At 45.6% G+C, this 15,765-nt stretch overlaps 1 protein-coding gene across 2 annotated transcripts in view; it reads left to right on the top strand.

Annotated features, from left to right (window-relative positions):
• The window catches only part of FANCA (FA complementation group A), an 84,444-nt gene that overhangs the window by 65,814 nt on the left and 2,865 nt on the right, over positions 1–15,765 (top strand). For both annotated transcript variants that reach the window (XM_073605962.1, XM_073605961.1), the window contains exons 31-40: positions 1,377–1,449; positions 1,691–1,845; positions 3,669–3,774; positions 3,867–3,926; positions 5,522–5,626; positions 7,044–7,156; positions 7,258–7,402; positions 10,518–10,574; positions 11,872–11,980; positions 12,492–12,558. In XM_073605962.1, coding sequence (XP_073462063.1) covers positions 1,377–1,449; positions 1,691–1,845; positions 3,669–3,774; positions 3,867–3,926; positions 5,522–5,626; positions 7,044–7,156; positions 7,258–7,402; positions 10,518–10,574; positions 11,872–11,980; positions 12,492–12,558 — 990 coding nt within the window. The remainder of the gene's footprint in view (positions 1–1,376; positions 1,450–1,690; positions 1,846–3,668; positions 3,775–3,866; positions 3,927–5,521; positions 5,627–7,043; positions 7,157–7,257; positions 7,403–10,517; positions 10,575–11,871; positions 11,981–12,491; positions 12,559–15,765) is intronic.

Genomic DNA, 15,765 nt, shown 5'->3' with positions numbered 1-15,765 from the left:
GGATTTTGTTGTCGGAATGTCCGAACAAAGTCCGACCGTGTGTACGGGGCATTAATGTTTCGCTCAGTTTCTTCAGGAGTTTTTTGGAAGTGTCACATGAAGTAATAAAATAAAATCGCATGGCATGTCAATAAGACATACCTGTATACCTCTACAAACATATAAGACATACCTGTATACCTCTACAAACATATACAGGTTTTTCTTATTGCCATGCCATGCCATGCCATTTTATTTATGGCAATTTTTAAGTATATATTACTTCATGCGACACTTCCAAAAAAACTCCTGAAAAGGCTCTTCTGTAGAGTAAGAAATGGTTTTACATGTCAAAAGAAATAATACGTGATTCTTGTAAATGTTCATTGCTATTTTAAGGAATTGTTTAAATAAAATTTATATTTTTCTAAATCGATTGATTAGTCTACTCCTTGATACCTTAAAAGTCCCGCCTGCCCTTTCCTCCTTTTTCTCCTCCTCCTATCCATTACACTGATAAATCATTTCATTACCCTTAAAGCCACGTAAAGGACTTCTTTTTTTTTTACTTTTTTGGTTTGTTTACTTTTATTTTTTCTTAAAAGAGTTCTGTCCCGCCCCCTAATGCCTATCATTCGCCTAGGCGACTGATGGTCATTATGCCTGCTATGGCTCCTGGGATATGCATGCCACATTGCCCAGGATGCATAGATCTTCATAGAGAAAGGAGAAGGGGGGCAAGCTTAGCAGCACATCATCCAAAGGCCTGTCGGCTAAATCTAGAAGAGCTGATGGGCTTTGGGATGACATCACACAAAAGATGGCGGTGTGGGGCCAAGCAGGGGCAGAATTTACACAGGATGCTGCAAGATGCCGCTGGGTTGCTGGGCGGGTTATTATTTGAAACATTTAGAACCCACCAAAAAGTATTCAGGGCTTTAAAAAAAAAATGGAAGGGGGGGGGGGTGTCTGGAGAACCGTTTTAAGGGCATGGATGTTAAAGCAGAACTCCCGCATTTTAGTGACAGGTAAGCACCACAGTCCTGGGGTACTGTGAGCTCAGTCTGCAGGATGTTTTGCCCCTAGGGGGCGGGTCATCTAAATGATAGGCGGGGCTCACCTGAAATGAGATAAATGTGATTGCTTCATATTCTGCTGTAAATTGGACCACTTGTACTGTAAGGAAGGAAGAAGTGGGGAACAGTGCTGAATTGTGGAGAGGGGGGTAAGTACAAGTTTATTTTTTTGGGGTGGGGGGGGGCGGGTGATCAATGGGGAAAAAAAAAGGCTGGGATTCTACTATAACTAATTTGTTTGAGCCGTTTGGATCTGGATTAAGTTGTCTGTACAAATTATGTACTCATTTGACCAATTCAATATTTGACTTTTTTTTGCAGGTCTGAGCTTGTCCCTGGAAGTCCTCCTTCTGATGGCCGCACGGGTCTCAGTGACATCCTCAGTCGCTTACAGGTAAGTGTGCAAACCGGCCAGAACTTCTTATTGGTAATTGCTCGGAACTCTGGGACAGAGTTGTATGTCCCGTTTTGCCTGCAGCTAAACTACAATAATTCTTTTGTATAAATTCTCAGTGAGACTCCCTCTGCCTCCAATCTGTAAAGTGCAGTAACAAATAAAAGGAAGAAGTTGATTGGCTGTTTTGTATAGATCCTGCAGATGCTTTGATAGGAGACCCCGTCTGTTTTTTGCCTAGGAGTTGGTGTGTGATTTGTTACTGAGTCACTCCGGCAAGAATATCCAAGTTAATTTCCTCCTTGACGTGTTCCATCGGAGGTTAGCAAAGATCTCAGACAGCGTGGAGACGGGGGCCCAACTCCGAAGACAATGCCAACTCACCATGTGCTGCAGGTATGGCTTCTTCATTTCCCTTTATAATTCACTTTGGTTAGATGTGAAAAGTTGCCAATTAAAAGGTTACTCCGCTTTACATACAGTTTATTGGCTAGGCTAGTATTCAGAGCCAATAATATTCATTATATTCATATGCTCTGCGTATTCAAGCATAGTACATACCAAGGGCGTCATACTCAATTTTATCGCGGGCCGCATCAGCATTATGCTTGCCTTCAAAGGGCCAGTTGTATCTGTAAGATTATATAAATTTATCCAGGGCTTTTTTCCTCAGAGGATAGGTGCAGGAACCCAACCACGTTACCCCACCAACCCCCCCCCCCCTCCATCTGAACCGCATCGAACCATGGGTGTGGCAAAATTGCACAGTGGGAGGATCTTAAAAGAACAATAAATAAGTGCGTTATGTGTGGAGTTCAGGGGTTTGTTGTGTACAAAGTGCAGGGTTCAGGAATCACCATGCACAGACTGCAGGGTTGAAGAGTGCCCTACATACAGAGTGCAGGGTTCAGGAATGGGCTATGCACAGAGTGCAGGGTTCAGGAATGGGATATGCACACAGTGCAGGGTTCAGGAATGGGCTATGCACAGAGTGCAGGGTTCAGGAATGGGCTATGCACAGAGTGCAGGGTTCAGGAATGGGCTATGCACAGAGTGCAGGGTTCAGGAATGGGCTATGCACACAGTGCAGGGTTCAGGAATGTGCTATGCACAAAGTACAGGGTTGAATAGTGCCTTACATACAGAGTGCAGGGTTCAGGAATGCGCTATGCTCCCTGCTAAGTCAGAGCTAGAGCTCTGCAATCGGCAATCACACTGCCCACTGATTGGAGGGCTCCATCTCTGAGTAAAAGCAGGGGCCTCACAGCAGAGGTTCCCTGCTGAGTCAGAGAGCAAGGATCCCACTCTGCCGCAAACCTGTCCCAGGTCCAGGCGACAGGCTTTTCTAATCAGGATGTGTGTATTTTCTAAAGGAAAATAAACTGTAGGGGTTTGCACACATTTCGTTTTGGTAAAGGTAAAATGATGCTGTCCCTTCAGAGTGTTGCTCCGCGGGCATGGCTCCCGTGCGCATTGGCGGGAGTGACGTCACCACAGCTTGGCCATTCAAATGTCCGGAGCCTATGAACTCGGAAGGAAGACTGGGGGAAGATGGAAGCCCTGTCAGCGGTGATACCGCACCGCTAGAGGGCTTTGTTGAAGAACCCTTTCACACTGGGGCCGCTTTAGCGCTAAAGCGACGCTCGTTTTAGCAGGGTTTTTCGGCCGCTAAAAACAAGAAGCGCCGTGTTGTGGCGCTGCCCATTCATTTCAATGAGCAGTGCGTTTTGGGAGTGCTAAATACAATGCTCCCAAACCGCCCCAAAGATGCTGCTTGTAGGACTTTTTCTAACATCCCGCAAGTTCACTGCCCGAGTGTGAAAGCACTCAAGCTCTTATACGTGGGTAACGTACACCTCACTAATCTATGTATACTATATGTGATGCTATACTGTAAAGAACGGTATTTTTCTGTTATATTCTTTCTGTTCTTACTTTTGAAAATAAACTAAGATTGAAAAGAAAAAAGAAAGCACTCAGGCTCTCACGCTGGGGCTGTATGGGAGGCGGTTTTCAGGCACTTTACATGCGAAATTTCTAGCACTAAAACGCATGCAAACTGCCTCCTTGTGAAAGGGGTCTTAAGGTAAATCTCTCATAATGTGGTAGTATGCAATGCATACTACCACATTATGACATCTTGCAGGAAGAGGTTTTTTTTTGTCACAACTTTACTACTGCTTTAAATGAGACTGTCAGACATTGGTGACTTTGTACAGGATCATCCTGGGACTGCCCTCTTCCCTCCTCATCAGACCGCTCACCGACGGAGGCTTCACTACCCTCAAATCTGATGACTTCTTTCAATTTGTCAGCAAACATTTGGTGAGCTTCTAATTATCTTTTCATTTGGTGAATTGTCGGCTCTGGGTCAGCCTTGGATTGAAGTACGCCTTGTCTTTTCTTTTGTCTTGCAGAAAAACCTCAGTCAGCGAGGATACGCTCTTCCGTATGACCTCACTGCACACTTTTTCAGGGTAAAAACTTTTTTTTTTTGTTACCATATAACTTTAAAGCGGAACTTTAGGATAAGGAATTAAAATTGGCAGACAGGCAGGATTGTAGAAGAGACATGCTTTGTGTCTTCCGCATTAAAGCTGCTTACCGGCCTGTCTGGCCTTGTACAGTGAGCCGTGCATGCGCAGCACATGGTGCAGATTTAGTGTTGCCCATGCCACTCCTGCCCAGCCAATGGCAGTGGCCAGCGATCAAGACCCACAAGCCAGCCGAGCGGGGAGCTCTGGGACGCTGCATCTCTGGAGCTGAGGTGAGTATAGTTCCACTTTAAATATATATATTTTTTTTTAAGGTCTGTGTTAGTGGTCATATCCTTGAGTATTAATACTGAGTGCCCTATAACATCCTCCAATCTTCTGAGAAGGCTTTTTACAAGATTTAGGCATATGATGGTGGGAATTTGTGCCTATTTAGCAAAAGGAACATTCGAGATGTCAAGAACTGATGTTGGATGAGAAGACCCGGCTCACCATTGGGGGTTCCAATTCATCCTAATGGAGTTCAGTGGGGTTGAGGTCAGAGCTTGTGCACATTCACCAAAGGAGCGTTCTAGTTGAGGTCATCGGGGTCACAATGTTGAATATCAAGAACTGGTTTGCAATCGGCAATTCAATTCATCCCAAAGATGTTCAGTGGGGTTGAGGACACACTTGAGTTCCTCCACATCAAACATCAAACCATGACTTGATGGAGTTGCCCCCCAACCTTTGTAGCTTTGACATTCTTCACTCTTTTGGGACGGCTTTCCACAAGATTTTGGGGGGTGTCTGCGGGAATTTGTGCCCATTTGTGAGGTCAGGTACTGATATTGGATGACCGGGCTCACAATTGGCGTTCTATCCCAAAGGTGATCAGTAGGGATGAGATCAGGGCTCTGTGCAGGACACTAGAGTTCCTCCACACCAAACTGGTCACACCATGTCTTTAAAGGGCTGGCTTTTTGTATAGGGGGGCACAGTCATGTCTTTATGGAGCTGGCTTTGTACCCAGGGGGGGGGGGCACAGTCATGTCTTTATGGAGCTGGCTTTGTACCCGGGGGGGCACAGTCATGTCTTTATGGAGCTGGCTTTGTACCCAGGGGGGGGGCACAGTCATGTCTTTATGGAGCTGGCTTTGTACCCGGGGGGGGGGGCACAGTCATGTCTTTATGGAGCTGGCTTTGTACCCGGGGGGGGGGCACAGTCATGTCTTTATGGAGCTGGCTTTGTACCCGGGGGGGGGGGCACAGTCATGTCTTTATGGAGCTGGCTTTGTACCCAGGGGGGGGCACAGTCATGTCTTTATGGAGCTGGCTTTGTACCCGGGGGGGGGGGGGGGGAGTCAGGCTGGAACAGAAAAGGGTCTTTATCAATCTTTTATCACAAGGTAACACACAAGTGTCTTTATATTCTATAGTATTATTCATACCCTTCAATATATCCACATATTTTGCCAGATATGGTGTAAATACTGGTCAGCCTTTCCGGGGCTTCTATCTTCATATAGATGTTGCTGTAGCGGCCGCCTCTCTTCTTACATTTCCTGATTTGTTGGCCTCTCTCTGATTTTCCGCAGGGGTTGTTGAGCTCCAGCGCTCGGTGTGAGGATCCTGAAGAAGCTGTGAATTCGGTTCTCACTGCCGCTTATACACAATGCCCCATTGTGATGACCTCGGCTGCGGTATGTCACTTCCATTCTTGTCATGTCAATCACAGAAAAAGAGAACCTGTCAGGACAGAAATAAGGGAGCTGCTGCATTGATTTCTGCTTCACTGACTCTGAACAAGTATGTAGCCAGTGAAGTTTTGGCAAACCTACCTGACATACTTGTTTGAAGTCAGTGATTTATTAGAGAGTGAGAAGATTCTAACACTTTGTATTTTGTATTGTGAAGTTGTGGTGGAGAAGATTCTTACACTTTGTATCTTGTATTGTGAAGTGGTGGAGAAGATTCTAACACTTTGTATCTTGTATTGTGAAGTTGTGGTGGAGAAGATTCTTACACTTTGTATCTTGTATTGTGAAGTGGTGGAGAAGATTCTAACACTTTGTATCTTGTATTGTGAAGTTGTGGAGGAGAAGATTCTAAGGCCCCTTTCACACAATCGGACCGTTCAGGTCAGCCTGTCAGTTTTGACGGTGGACCTGAACGGGCGCTCCATGTTAGCCTATGGAGCGACGGATGTTAGCGGAGACATGTCCGCTGACATCCAACCCGGTCCGATCCGCTAAAAGCAGACGGATGGCTCTACGTCCAGGTCCGTCGCTATCGGATCGGGTGAGATCTGATGAAAACAGACATGCTGTCCGTTTTCATCCGATCCCTCCATAGGCGGCAGCGGCGCCTGACAAGCCCCTCCCCCGCTCAGTGAGCAGAGAGGGACCTGTCATCCGCCGGCTCAGCGGAGATCAATGGACAGATCTCACGCTGAGCCGGCGGACCAAGGCGGGCTCCGTAGAAACGGAGTCCGCCTCGTGTGAAAGGGGCCTTACACTTTGTATTTTGTATTGTGAAGTTGTGGAGAAGATTCTAACACTTTGTATCTTGTATTGTGGTGGAGAAGATTCTAACACTTTGTATCTTGTATTGTGAAGTTGTGGAGAAGATTCTAACACTTTGTATTTTGTATTGTGAAGTGGTGGAGAAGATTCTAACACTTTGTATCTTGTATTGTGAAGTTGTGGAGAAGATTCTAACACTTTGTATTTTGTATTGTGAAGTGGTGGAGAAGATTCTAACACTTTGTATCTTGTATTGTGAAGTTGTGGAGAAGATTCTAACACTTTGTATTTTGTATTGTGAAGTGGTGGAGAAGATTCTAACACTTTGTATTTTGTATTGTGAAGTGGTGGAGAAGATTCTAACACTTTGTATTTTGTATTGTGAAGTGGTGGAGAAGATTCTAACACTTTGTATTTTGTATTGTGGTGGAGAAGATTCTAACACTTTGTATTTTGTATTGTGAAGTGGTGGAGAAGATTCTTACACTTTGTATTTTGTATTGTTAAGTGGTGGAGAAGATTCTTACACTTTGTATCTTGTATTGTGAAGTTGTGGTGGAGAAGATTCTAACACTTTGTATCTTGTATTGTGAAGTTGTGGTGGCCCCAGCTGGATGCAGCCATCGGGTGTCAGTGGAACTGCCTGTATGAAGCTGATTTGCCCCAGGAGATTGAAAGACTGAGGGAAATGCAAGCAACTGTGGACAGGTTAGAGAGTCCGGCTTATCATCATTTTATTATTCTTCTGTAACATACAGAACCTTTCCTGTGATCCCGATCCCTCCATTCAATCCTCTGATTGTCCCCAGGTTCCTCTCCCGGGGATCAGCTCCGCCCCTCACTGACACCGTCTGGCTCTCTGCCGCCTTCCTGCATTTCACCATCCGAAGGAACAAAGTGCAACAGAAGAGACTCCCGGATTTACTTGGTAGTTTGAGCGCAAAGTCTTTGCAGGTGAGAATTTTGTCTGAAGAGGCTGAAATGGGGATCCCACCTTCCCAATACCATCACCTTCCTCCAGCTCTCTCGTCCTTTTGAGCTTATTAGAAAAAAAAGTGCTGTGTGACATATATATCATATATCCACAACAAAGAAATAGCCCATTAGGAGGTTAAAAATACTTTTGCTGCAGTGCTCACCTTATGTCCAGAGCTGTCACCAGCTGTAATTGTAGGGTTAAAAACACAAAATACAGCAGGCCTTTGTTTTACAGTTTATCAGTTTCCACAAAAGCTGACTATTGTGCAGATGCTTTCCTATAAAGTTCCCCACTAATCTTAAAATCTGAGGGTGCCGTAATAAGGATCTTGTCCTTGTGTGGCCTCTTCCATCTGCCCTCCTTAATTCCCCATTGGATACAGAATGTGATCAGTATTCCTGTTGTCCAATAGAGAGCTGTGGAGAGTAGGAAGGGATCGAGTACACAACAATCATAGCGATTAAGTTTCTTTTTGTAGCAGAGCACCCCTAGATTTTAAAGTGGTTCTAAAAGCTAAAAGTTTTTTTTTTTTTTTTTTTACCTTAATGCATTCTCTGCATTAAGGTAAAAACTTTTTTAGGTGCAGCACCCCCTAAATACTTACCTGAGCCTGATCTCAGTCCAGCACTGTGCACAAGAATGGCAGCGCTCGCTCTCTCCTCACTGGACTGCGTGAGAGTCATTGGCTCCCGCTGCTGTCAATCAAATCTAGTGAGGAGGGAACAGGGGGCGGGGCTGAGCCACACTCAGACTGGTCTGGGGTGGTAAGTGGGGTACCCCAAGGTTCTGTCTTGGGTCCAATTCTGTTTAATTTATTCATAAACAATATAGAGGTTGAGAGAATAAAATAATGGGGTGGGCAACTACATGGCAAATGAGGTTTAATGTTGAGAAATGTAAAGTAATGCACTTGGGGGGCTAAGAATGTAAACGCAAACTACTCACTGGGGGGAGAACCTCTGCGGGGGATTCCAGGATGGAGAAGGGTCTGGGGGTCCTAGTAGATGACAGACTCAGCAATGTTAAGCTGCAGCAAGCAAAGCCAGCAGAATATTGGCATGCATCAAAAAAGGGGGATATACTCCAGAGATAAAACTAAATCCCGGCCACTTTATAAAAAAACACATCTGGAGCATTCTGTATGTGCTGGAACTGAAGAGAATCCAGAGAAGGGCAACAAAATGAATGTAGCGGTACCCCCCACCCCTCCCCGTAGGGGCTGTTGAAATGTTGGATTGTCTGTCACCCTCCCCAGCCCACCATTCACCTCTCAGACACTCAGAGACATAGAACAGTCCATATGCTTTTTTTTTGTTTTATTGAGGGGATTGAACTTGAAAATGGGAAATATGGGATGCCCAGAACTGATAGCACTTGCTTGGGACAACTATATACAGTTCAGTATTTACACTCCATTTCTCCTCCAGCACATCGCTTCCTCTCTAATCTTAAGGCACAGCTAGCACAATGTGGTTAGGTCTGACACTGGCTCAGCCAGGCCTTAGCAATTGCCCTTTGCAGGCAGAGATCATGAGCCCCTATAGTGTAGCAAAATAGAAAGTCTCTGGTGCTAGCTGTCCTACACACGGCTACTGAGCCCAGTAAACCATCTTCAGGCCCTGCCACCCCACCTGGCTGCAGCTGCTTCTCTCCACTGCCCCTTTCACCACAGTCCACACTTCTGGTTCTGCACCCACCTGAGACTGCATCCTCCTAGTCCTCTCAGGCGTGCCTCCCGACTGTGCCTCACTCACCAGCCCTCCTGGCTGCGACCAATTGTCCTCCCTGTAGTGCTCTCTCCCGCTGTCCTCTCCTTGCTCTGTCTTGTGCCTCCGGTCCAGGACCTCTTCATGCATTCCTGAAGGTGGTCCTGACTGCACCTGAGCCCAGGCCCAAGGTCACCCCCCCCCCCAGACTGGGGAGCTCCCTCAAAGGCCCCGACAGCCTCCACACTCTCTCACTCCAGGTCTTTCACCCAACAACTCCTCCACAGCTGGGCTGACCCCTGCCAATCCAAGTTGGGGATTGGTCAAGGCTCCTTAGAATACCCCAGAGAGCTCCACCTCCCCTCTCCTCCTCTCTTTTTCCGGGATCTTCTGGAAAGAAGAGAGGGTCTTGGCGATGCTGCTTGTGAGTCACCAGCTGCTCCCCTGAGCCACTCCCAGCCCAGAATGAAACAAAACAAACAGGCCTGACTGCCAGCTAGGCCTGCCTAAATTTACCTGTCCACAAAAGTCCTACCTCTAGCACCTACCTACCTACCTAGAGGGTGCTACACTAATAAGGGGACTGGAGGACTTCAATTACAAGGAACAACTACAAGCACTAAGGCTGCATTCACACCTGAGCGTTTCAAAGGCGCGATTTTTACTGTGTTTTTGCCGCAATTTTGTTCAGGTCACCAATCTAAAAAGCAGAAAAACGCCTATAATCTGCCCCAAAGCAGCTCATGTTCTTCTGTGAGCTTAAGGTGTTTTTCAGGCGTTTTACCTTAGGTGACAAAACATCCATTGAAATGAAAGGGATTTTGCTTGTTGAGCGTTTTATCGGGCGTTTTACGAGTGTTTAATGAGCTGAAAACGCTCAGGTGTGAATGCAGGCTGAATGTATTCTCCCTGGAGAAGAGACACTTGAGGGGAGATATTATCATGATTTACAAATACCTCAACAGCTAACGCAGCGTAGGGAGGAGAGTATTACATTTACACATTGAGAATATAAACTTCATAGTAGGTCTCTTCTCCAACAAAAGCCTTCCTTCACAGTTTTTGATTTCTATCTAAAGTTCTGTTTTAGTTTTACTGCAAAACATCTTACAAATTGTAAAGTGATATTAAAGATTCGGCTCCTTTCAGACGGGGCCGACTTCATCCAGCAGATCTGCCTGCTCCGCGGGGGGGTGGGGGGGGGGTGCACCTGTCCGCTGATCACCGCTGACCTGCCCACTGGCGGATGACAAGTCCGTGTCCACTCCGCTATGCAGACACGGAAGCAGGATGTCTCCAATGGTTGATAGAAAACAGGGGGCGCTCTTCTCTTTTTTTCTTTATTATACGGAAATTGTTTCACGTCTACCCATTTGTATTGCAGCTGTTGGATTGCTTCCTGTTTTTCTCCATCATGGATCTTATCCCTCTAACGTTGAAGGTAAATACGTCCCTCCACTCTACTGAGTTGTACAGTTTATTGGTCACATTAAAGTGGAAAAAGTTCCGAAATGATTTATCTTTTTGTCTTTTTTTTTACATCACAGAAACCGGACATTTTAACATGAGGGGTGTGTGGACTTTTTTATATCCACTGTATATACCACCCCTTGCTCCTTGGAAGCTGGAAATCACTGCAGTAGACACCTCTACTACACCACTACTCCAGTGATCTCCACTTGCTTCGGGGTCCCGAGCTGAGCAGCTGGTCTGCAACATTCTGAACCCCATTCTCTGCCTCATCCAATTAGAAAACACTTTTGCATTCACTTAGAAAATGCAAGACGTTCTCTAAATAGCGGCCTGTGCTGAGCGGCCATTTTCCTGTGTTCAGAATGCATCAGGTCAGACACCGGAGCAGCGGTTCCTACTTCTGTGATTTCCAGCTTCCAGGGCCATTAGCCAGGTATAGCAATATACATAGTTACATCCAACCTGAAACAATGTAACTATGTAAAAATATCCATACCTGGAAGTCCTCTTTAACCACTTGCCGCCTGCCGTATAGCAAAATGACGGCGGCAAAGTGGTTGTGTTATTCTGACTGGACATCATCGTATGACGTGATCAGGATAACAGAGCGGAGGGCGCGCAGCGCTGTGATCTAAGGTGCCGTGTGTCACTTTGACACACCGCAACGCCGATCGTGGTATAAAGCCTCTGATAGAGGCTTCTTACCACGTGATCAGCTGTGACCAATCACAGCTGATCATCGTGTGAACCAGGAAGTGCCGGTAAACGGCTTTCCTTGGTTCACACTGACAGGGAGAGCCTATCAGCGGCTCTCACTGTCGGGGGGGTGTGTCTGTGCTAATAATCATCATAACATTGTCAGCTGCCAATCAGTGCCCATCACCTGCCAGCCTGTCCCGCTCTATAAACGCCGGTCAGTGCCGATCAGTAATGCCTGTCAGTAGCTCCTCATCAGTGCTGCCTATCAGTGCCCATCAGTTTGTTTGTTTTTTCAAAATTGTCGGTCTTTTTTCGTTTATTTCACAAAAATTAAAAACCGCAGAGGTGATCAAATACCACCAAAAGAAAGCTCTATTTGTGGGAAGAAAATGATAAAAATGTAGTTTGGGTACAGTGTTGTATGACCGCGTAATTGTCATTCAAAGTGCGACAGTGCTGAAAGCTAAAAATTGTCCTGGGCAGGAAGGGGGGGGGGGGGGAGTGCCGGTATTGAAGTGGTTAAAACGCTGCAAGACGTTACTGAAAGTTGTTTTATTGTTGAATAGGGAGGAGCTGAACACACGATGGCGCTAGAGTGCTGTATACAAACCATCCAGCGCCTGGAGGAGAGGGGAGGGAGCTGGCTTACAACTTTCCAGCTAAAATCGGAAAAATGTGAGTAAACACGCGGTATGAACATTGTACTTTATGTTTTTTGTATTACATAGAATAGATACAGCAACCAAGATTAGGAAAATGTAGGACATTCCATCAATGAGCCAAGGCAAAAAATAAATATAAATAAATAAATTTATATATATATAATCTCAAGCAGCAGGTGATCGATCGCCTCTAATGATGCTGCCAGTGTGGATTCCTGTGTCCGTACCCAGGACACCCGCCATCAAGGGGCACCCTAATACCAATGGAAGGGGAGATACTTGGAGGTCACTGCTGGCCTTTGGATTACCGCTGACCCTGTGCAAAGAATGAATAGTATAAAAGTATCACATGTATTATTACATAGTATAGATGTTGTTTTGATTTTTTTTTAAATATATGTTTTAATAAAGATGTATAGTGCAGATTTTTATAAAGTATTACCTCCAGGCTTATGATAGACAATTCCTGCTGGGCAGTCGCTCTGCATTCATCTAGAAGTGATTGTGGAATTCCTGTCTTGCAGATAAGTGTCTCCTCCATCAGTCCGTCTCTGAAGAGTTTCTGAAGTTGCTCCCCATGGCGTTCTTCAGGTACCGCCGGAGGATCTTTCCTTTTTTTTTAATAAAAAACGATCTGGTGGGATGGTTTTATGAGAGGTGCCACTGCTGACCGGTTTATAAAATCGCATATCCATGGCGATCATTCTTGTGTCACTGCTGACCTGGAACAGCGATGAAGATCCGGTGTGGTGACACTTATCTGCTCTTTGCCTGTTCTGTGTCAGCAGCTCAGTAAGTGGTTAAAGTGGTTGTAAAGTCTCAAGGTTTCTCACCTTAATGCATTAGGTGAAAAACCTTCTTTGCTAGACCCCCCCCCCCCCCCCTTTTTCTTACCTGTGCCCAATCCGATCCAGCGATGGGCACGAGCCCAGCGGCTGTCTCTCTCCTCATTGGACGGAATGATAGCAGCAGGAGCTGCCACTCAAATCCAGTAACGTGGGGGGGGGCGAGCCCCGCTGTCTGTGTCAAGGGGACGCATCAGTGGGACTCGGGAGCTTTGCCCACATGGAAAGCGACACCTGATGAAGAGGAGGGGCCAGGAGCGCCAGCGGGGTCCCCCAGAAGAGGAGGATCAGGGGCTGCTTTGTGCAAAACCATTACAGAGCACAGGTAAGTATTAAATGTTTGTTATTTTAATTTAAAAAAAAACTCAAACCTTTACAATTACTTTAAGGAGGGGAGAACGACGGCTGTGGAGCACCTTAAATCATCACAGGTCAGGAATGGCAGCTTCCATATTCGTTTTCTGGAAGGTTCCTTGTGTTTTTAATTTTTTGATACACGTATCAGGTGGGTATATTATTTTAGACATAAACAAGATGCCAACAGCTTCCCATGTGCCCCTCCAGTCTTCTTCCACTAATGTGGGTCACCATTATTTGTCTTCCAGCTTGGTAAGTGAACCCACCAACAGGCCACGTCGTTAAGACCCCTTTCACACTGGGGCGCTTTTCAGGCGTTTTAGCATTAAAAACCGCGCCTGAAAAGCGCCTCTCAACCCAGTGCTTTCACACTGGAGCGGTGTGCTTGCAGGAGGGGAAAAAAAAAATCCTGCAAAAAGCATCTTTGGGGCAGTGCGGGAGCGGTATATACATCGCCCCCAAACCACCCCTGCCCATTAAAATGAATGGGCAGCGCAACACGGGCGCTATTAACTCTTTCTTCTGCCGCTAGCGGAGGTTAAAAGCACCCCGCTAGCGGCCGAAAAGCAGCTCTATAGCAGCGGTAAAGCATCGCTAAAACTAGCAGCGCTTTACCGCTAATGCCCGCACCACCCCAGTGGGAAGGGGGTCTAACAGTCAGTTGGTTGGTAATGTGGCACTTGGGTGCTTCTTTTTCCTCTCCTATTCTTAAAAAACTAAATTCACAATCCAAAGTTCATTATGACAAACTGGAAAGCTAAAACTACCCATACAGCGGGGGGGGGGGGGTGTGTGATAATGATCGTCTCCCCTGCAGATTGTGTAAGTTTTGCCCACTTACAAAGAAATGGTCTATAATTTTTATCATAGGTGTATTTTATATGATAGAGACAGAATATCAACCAAAAATCCAGAAAAAACACACAATACAAATGTTATAAATGGAGTTGCAGTTCAGTGAGTAAAATAAGTATTTGACCCCCTTAGTAGTTGGTGGAGAAACCCTTGTTGGTGATCACAGAGGTCAGACGTTTCTTGTAGGTGGTGATCAGTTTCCACACATCTCAGGAGGGATTTTGTCTTCTTTACAGATCTTCTCTAAATCCTGAAGGTTTCTTGGCTGTCGCTTGGCAACTAGAAGTTTCAGATCCCTCCATAAATGTTCTATAGGATTAAGGTCTGGAGACTGGATAGGCCACTCCATGACCTTCATGTGCTTCTTCTTGAGTCACTCCTTTGTTGCCTTGGCGGTATGTTTTGGGTCATTGTCATGCTGGAAGACCCAACTTCAACGTTCTGGATGAGGGAAGAAGGTTCTCATCCAAGATCTTACAATACATGGTCCTGTCCATTGGCCCCTCAATGCGGCAAAGTCGGCCTGAACCTTTATCAGAGACACAGCCCCAAATACATCATGTTTCTACCTCCGTGTGTGACTGTAGGGATGATGTGTGACTGTAGGGATGGTGTGTGACTGTAGGGATGATGTGTGACTGTAGGGATGGTGTGTGACTGTAGGGATGGTGTTCTTAGGGTCATAGTCACCATTTTTCTTCCTCCAAACATGACAAGTAGAATTAATACTAAAGATCTGAATTTTGGTCTCATCTGACCACAGAACTTTCTCCCAATCCTTCTCTGAATCATTTAGATGTTGATTGGAAGACTTCAGACGTTCCTCTACATGTGTCTTCCTGAGGGGACCTTGCGGGGGCTGCAGGATTTCAATCCATGGTGGTGTATTGTGTTACCAATGGTTTGTTTGGTGACTGTGGTCCCAACTGCCTTGAGATCCTTCACAAGCTCCTCCCGTGTAGTTCTGGGCGGATCCCTTTCTTTTCTCATGACCATCCTCACCCCATGAGGGGAAATCTTCCATGGAGCTCCAGACTGAGGACGATTGATGGTTATTTTATATTTCTTTCATTTCCGAATAATCGCTCCAACAGTTGTCTCCTTTTCACCAAGCTTCTTGCTGATGGTCTTGTAGCCCATTCCAGCCTTGTGCAGGTCTACAATCTTCTCCCTGACGTCCTCTGACAGATCTTTGGTCTTCCACATGATGGTGAGGATTGAATGGAAGAAAGAGATTCTGTGGACAGGTGTCTTTTATACACATAACGAGTTGTCGTTAGGAGAACCTTCTTACATTGACAGGACTAATCTGTGTACCACATGAGCACCTACTGTAGTGTCTGTGTATACTCCATATATACTATATACACTCTCTATATACTCCATATATACCCCCCATATATACACTCTCTATATACTCCATATATATATACCACATGAGCACCTACTGTAGTGTCTGTGTATACTCCATATATACTATATACACTCTCTATATACTCCCCATATATATACTATATACACTCTCTATATACTCCATATATATACCACATGAGCACCTACTGTAGTGTCTGTGTACACTCCATATATACTATATATATTCTCTATATACCACATGAGCACCTACTGTAGCCAGTCTGTGGGGGGAGAATTATTGTTGGTTGGGGATCAAATACTTATTTTACTCCATTTATAACATTTGTATTGTGTGATTTTTCTGGATTTTTGGTTGATATTCTGTCTC

The sequence above is a fragment of the Aquarana catesbeiana genome, linkage group LG11 (assembly GCF_042186555.1).
Source record: "Aquarana catesbeiana isolate 2022-GZ linkage group LG11, ASM4218655v1, whole genome shotgun sequence".
Classification (NCBI taxonomy): Eukaryota; Metazoa; Chordata; class Amphibia; order Anura; family Ranidae; genus Aquarana; species Aquarana catesbeiana.
The sequence above is the reverse complement of the archived record's forward strand: the minus strand, read 5'-3'. Positions and strand labels throughout refer to the sequence as shown.